The 6,000-nt window shown below is 48.6% G+C and overlaps 1 protein-coding gene across 3 annotated transcripts in view; it reads left to right on the top strand.

Moving 5' to 3' along the window:
* Positions 1-2,748: 2,748 nt before the first annotated feature.
* RABEP1 (rabaptin, RAB GTPase binding effector protein 1) overlaps positions 2,749-6,000 on the top strand; it is a 115,182-nt gene continuing 111,930 nt past the window's right edge. For 2 of the 3 annotated variants that reach the window (XM_033184912.1, XM_033184916.1), the window contains exon 1: positions 2,749-3,006. In XM_033184912.1, the coding sequence (XP_033040803.1) occupies positions 2,973-3,006 (34 nt within the window). In that variant the 5' untranslated portion in view covers positions 2,749-2,972. The remainder of the gene's footprint in view (positions 3,007-6,000) is intronic. The other variant, XM_033184913.1, reaches the window with a different exon arrangement.

Raw genomic sequence — 6,000 nt, 5'->3', positions numbered from 1 at the left:
TTGGCTCACTTCTTTTTTCACCTCTGTCCTGCACCATGAGGGATCTGTGGACACAGGAGCTTAAACACCCAAGTGTTGTGTCACCCCCTTAAAATAAAACACAGCTGCCCTTTAGCCCCCCCTTTTTTGATGATAATCATTTTAATAGAAGTCTATCTTATTTAAAACAAATGATTTAATTAAAGAAAGTAGAAACTGATTCTAATTAGTGGATTTTCTGATTATTATTATTTGAGACTAAGTCTGGATCTGTTGCCCACACTGGAGTTGCAGTGGCGTGATCTTGGCTCACTGCAACCTCCGCCTTCTGGGTTCCGGGTTCAAGCAATTCTCTGCTTCGGCCTCCCGAGGGAGCTGGGATTACAGGCACCTGCCACCACGCCCGGCTAATTTTTTGTATTTTTAGTAGAGACGGGGTTTCACCATGTTGGCCAGGCTGGTCTTGAACGCCTGGCCTCGTGATCCACCTGCCTCAGTCTCCCAAAGTGCTGGGATTACAGGTGTGAGCCACTGCGCCCGGCCGAATTATTATTATTTTTTTTATTATACTTTAAGTTCTTGGATACATGTGCAGAATGTGCAGGTTTGTTACATAGGTATACATGTGCCATGGTGGTTTGCTGCACCTATTAACCCGTCATCTAGGTTTTAAGCCCCGCATGCATTAGGTATTTGACCTAATGCTCTCCCTCCCCTTGCCCCCACCCCCAACAGACCCGGGTGCCTGATGTTCCCCTCCCTGTGTCCATGTGTTCTCATTGTTCAATTCCCACTTATGAGTGGAACATGCAGTGTTTGGTTTTCTGTTCTTGTGTTAGTTTGCTGAGAATGATGGTTTCCAGCTTCATCCATTCCCTGCAAAGTACATGAACTCATTCTTTTTTATGGCTTCACTTTAGATTCTTTTTTTGTTTTGTTTTGTTTTTGAGACGGAGTCTTGCTCAGTCGCCCAGGCTGGAGTGCAGTGGCGCGATCTTGGCTCACTGCAAGCTCCGCCTCCCGGGTTCACGCCATTCTCCTGCCTCAGCCTCCGGAGTAGCTGGGACTACAGGTGCCCGCCACCACGCCTGGCTAATTTTTTGTATTTTTTAGTAGAGACGAGGTTTCACCGTGTTAGCCAGGATGGTCTAGATCTCCTGACCTCGTGATCCACCCGCCTCAGCCTTCCAAAGTGCTGGGATTACACGCGTGAGCCATCGCACCCGGCCACTTTAGATTCTTTTAGGGATGCCTAGACTCTGCCCTAGAGAGAATGGATCTGGGAAAGAGGCCACAGCTTCAGCTATCTGGAAAGGGAATTATGGGGCCACAGGTATTCAGAACTTGGTCCTGAAGTGCCAAACCCTGTAGACTCCCTCACCCTAGGGTGGGATTGCTGGGCCTTAGGATTTCCTTAAAAATATGAAAATGTATGTAATTCCTGATGCTCCTCTTTGATTTCAAAATAGCTTTTTAGGCCGGGTGCGGTGGCTCACGCCTGTAATCCCAGCACTTTGGAAGGCTGAAGCAGGTGGATCACGAGGTCAGGAGTTCGAGACCAGCCTGACCAACAGCATACCCCATCTCTACTAAAAATACAAAAATTAGCCGGGTGTGGTGGAACGCACCTATAGTCCCAGCTACTCGGGAGGGTGAGGCAGGAGAATCGCTTGAACCCAGGAGGCGAGGTTGCAGTGAGCTGAGATCACACCATTGCACTCCAGTCTGGGTGTCAGAGTGAGACTCTACCTAAAAAAACCCAAAAAACAAAAAGCACTTTTTAAACTACCTCCTTGGCATGGGGCATGCTCCAGGTGTCGAATTCAGATGGGGAGTGGTGATTAGAGGGGGAGTTCCTGAAGTATGGGGCCGAGGGCAGGTTCTCTTGCCCAGGTATAAAGGGCCACACTTTCTGTATATGATTTCTCCTTTCCTGCCATGAGTGCAGGGTCTGTACCTGGCTGTATCTCCAGCATCTATCACCACTGAAAAGCCAAACGTATTTTCTTAACGGATAGTACACTGGCCTCTGCATCAGAGGACCTGGGGTCCAGGCCCAGTACTGTCGGAAACAGTTCTTCATACTTTATTACCTCGTTTAAACTTTTCTTAGCCATTATATTGATAAAATTTCCAAGAGGTGAAGTGACTCTCCCAAGATTGCACAGCTAGAAGAGGTAGAGGCTGGAACTGCACTCCGCCATCTGTCCTCCTTTCTTTTTTTTTTTTTTTTTGAGACGGAGTCTCGCTGTGTTGCCCAGGCTGGAGTGCAGTGGCCGGATCTCAGCTCACTGCAAGCTCCGCCTCCTGGGTTCACGCCATTCTCCTGCCTCAGCCTCCCGAGTAGCTGGGACTACAGGCTCCCGCCACCTCGCCCGGCTAGTTTTTTGTATTTTTAGTAGAGACGGGGTTTCACCGAGTTAGCCAGGATGGTCTCGATCTCCTGACCTCGTGATCCGCCCGTCTCGGCCTCCCAAAGTGCTGGGATTACAGGCTTGAGCCACCGCGCCCGGCCCTGTCCTCTCTTCTTATTCTTTTTCTTTTTTTTTCCACTGTGCTGTGGTGGGCAACCGGGACCCGCCCGTTCGAGAGGCCCGGTCTTTACTGCGGTCCCTCTTCTCCAGCTCCGCTCCGCCTTCGGCCTCCCTCTGGCGCTGGGGCGCCCAGCTCCGCCCGGACCCTCCCCTCCTGCCGCGCTCCCTCCGCGCTCCCGAGGCCCCGCCCCTCCCCTCGGGCCAACGTCACGTGCCGCCCCATCCCCCCGCGCCTGCGCACTGCTTATTTCCCGCTGTCAGGATGAGGAGGCGGAGGTCGGCGGTCGGGTCCGTCTCTGCCGGCGGCTGTGGCGGCGCCGGCGGCTCCAGCCTTAGCGGTTCCTCCCTGGGCGGCGGCGGCGGCGGCTCGGTCGACGCCTCCTCCGCCAGCTGAGCCCGCGGGAGCCTGGGACGCCGCTTCCCCGCCCATCCCCGCTTCCCGAGGCCGGCCGCCTGGTCATGGCGCAGCCGGGCCCGGCTTCCCAGCCTGACGGTGAGGCGCCCACCATGGCAGGCGCGGCGGGCGCGGCCTGCCCGGCGTCGGCTTCGCGGGAGGACTTTGGGGAGGGCAAGCGGCGGGAAGGGTGCGCGCAGGCCCCAGGGGTGACCCCGCCGGGCGGAGGCGGGGGCGCGCGAGGGCGCCGCGGGCGCTTCGGCGGCAGTCGCTGGGGAGGGGGCGGGAGGCGCCCGTGCAGCGTTTGCGGGAGGACAGAGGGAAGGGCGTGGGGAGGCTGCTGGGTAGCGTGGGGGAGTGTGGGGAGGGAGCGGTTCTGGGTAGCGGGGAATCGGCACGTGGGTTCTGCCCGTGGGGGAGGATGGAAATCGGGAACATGTGCTATATTCGTTAAAGAAAAAAAAATGTTAGGTAGCGTGCCCTCCCGGCGGCCCCAATCCTTGCTATAGAGCTCTTTGCACCCAGTTATGTGACCTGGAAGTAGTTGTGTACAGTAACTGGATTTAGTAGCAGTCCCTGAATGGCACTGTGGCTTAATGATAAGTGTTGGGGCCTGGGTGTCTAAAGGACCTGGATTGTTAACCAGCAAGCTCTGGGCTCATTTGTTAGCCTCGTTGAACCTGAGTATTCTCACACACGAATTAATCAAGAGGTTAATTCATGCCTTTATATTTTATCTATAAAAATAGCAACACGAACGTGTATATAAAATAATAGAATTGTTATGGAGATATTAGGAGTAATGAGAATAGTGTTTGAGAATGCTGAGGCCTACTCGCACTGCTTGAAGATACTTGCTTGTGGAACGAAAAAAAAAATGAAGTGGAAGAAATGTGTCATTTATGGCGTTTATATTCTTGGAAGGGAAAAAAGAGCCCCATCCTAAATAATGAAAGTTGATTGTCAGAGCCCTTCATGATCTTCTGGGAAACTGGACTGAGCTGTGCCTCACAGATTGACTACATGGTTCCAGGTTTTACCACCTAGAATTGATGTTTGGGAGTAGTGTACTTGGTCTTTTCCAAGATCCTACTGTATCTAGTTGTGAAAGTTCTTTCTGGTGTGTTTCTATAATCAACGTGTATGCTTAGCATCTTTAAGTGTGAGTAGAGTAGAATGTTGGGAAAAGGGACTTGGTACGGAGTAAGTACTTTAAAACTTGCCTTTGCTTGGGGTTGTCTCAAAATAACCTTTCTTGAAACCCTTACTCTTTATTCTTGCCTTTGGGGAACTGGAAACCATATCAGATATTAAGGTTCTGGCTGCTCTCTGGGAAATGTGCTCCAGAGCCTGTTAGCCTGTAGTTTTGGGTGGTGGTAGTTGCCTAAGGGGAGATGTCCAATGAGCACCTGGACTTTTACAAGAACCTGCTTGCTGGTTCTGTTCCAGTAAGGGAACGTAAGGGAAGGAAAGTATTTTTGGTGGGCTGTCAGAGAGAGGAAACTGGCATGTTTTCAGGCTGCATTTCAATGATCACCTTTTGCATTTGGTGTCAGGCAAGAAAACTTTGTTTTTCCACAATCCCGCTTTCTTACTGCGCAGAGAGGCAGGATACAGAGAGAGCTTGTGGTTCTGATCAGGAGTGATAGGTATGCGTAGCTGGCTGCTGCCTTCTCTTGAGTTGCATGGAAACAAACGTTTAGGGCAGCTCAGGTGACATGACAGTCTGGAATCAAAATTCCCTGCCTCTTTCAAGATATGAAATGGTCTTCCTTGTAAATAGGCAGAAGTGACTAAGCACTTGAAAGAGACTAGGGAAAATTAGCTTTAGGAAATCTTGTATTCTTGCTATTTTAGTTCAGATGTATTTCCTATTTTTCAAATCTTGTGACTCTAGGATGATTTTTATTTTAAATGTAGGTAGCCATGGCTACTTTTTACAGTAGGAGAGAGAGAATTTGGTACATTTGAGTGCCTTGTGTCAGTGTCTTAGAAGTTCATCTTGGGGATTTTATTTTATTTTATTTTTTGAGACAGTATCTCACTCGGTTAGCCAGGCTGGAGTGCAGTGGTGCCATCTTGGCTCACTGCAGCCTCTGCCTCCTGGGGTTAAAGCAATCCTGCCACCTCAGCCTCCCAAGTAGCTGTGACTACAGGTGCATGCCACCATGCCCAGCTAATTTTTGTATTTTTGTAGATACGGCGTTTTGCCACGTTGCCCAGGCTGGTCTCAAACCCTTGAAGTCAAGGGATCCACCTTTCTACGCCTCCCAAAGTGCTAGGATTATAGGTGTGAGTCCCTGAGTCTGGCTTTTGGGGATTTAATTTGTGTCTTTAGCTGAACTCATATAGACCACTTTAGCTTTAGGCACATTTGAATTTCCTAGTCCTGCTGATTAAAAAAAAAAAAATCGCCAGAATTCTTTTGTGTGAAACTGGTGGTGAAAGATAACTAACTGCTTAGTCTTTGACTGTATCTCGTTTTATCCCATTTCAGAAGCGATTGTCTTTGATGACTTTAAAAAAAAATCGATATTGTCTGATACTGTGTTTTTCATGGTAGATTAGGAAAATCGATTTGTGTGTAAATTGAAGGGATGAAATGTAATCATTTTATTCATTTAAATTATTTTGTAAATTAAAAAAGTTTTGGGTTTTTGATACTGCCTGTTAGTTTACTTATTTGGAATATAGGTAATTTTAATAGTTAAATTTCAGTTGATCTGTTTTCCCCTGAAAATTCAAAAATGTGAAACATTTCTAATTTTAATGTTTATTTTAATCTAAGTTCAACTATATCTTTGAAACATTTGCTCTGATTTTACTTCACTTTTTTCTTTTTCTTTTGTAGAGAGGGTCTCACTGTGTTGCCCACCCAGTCTGATCTTGAATCCCTGGGCTCAAGCGATTCTCCCATCTTGGTTTCTCAGTGTTGGGATTATAGGCATAAGCAACTGCACCCAACCCACTTCATTAGTTTTTATTCTTGCCGTGTTGACCAGGCTGGATTCCTGATTGTTTCCTGTTAGTTACACAGACATGCTACCTTTTACCCCTGAAGGACATGCTTTACATACATAAATCTGCAACTTC

Source organism: Trachypithecus francoisi, unplaced genomic scaffold (genome assembly GCF_009764315.1).
Source record: "Trachypithecus francoisi isolate TF-2019V2 unplaced genomic scaffold, Tfra_2.0 Lachesis_group20, whole genome shotgun sequence".
In the NCBI taxonomy this organism is placed as follows: Eukaryota; Metazoa; Chordata; class Mammalia; order Primates; family Cercopithecidae; genus Trachypithecus; species Trachypithecus francoisi.
The sequence above is the reverse complement of the archived record's forward strand: the minus strand, read 5'-3'. Positions and strand labels throughout refer to the sequence as shown.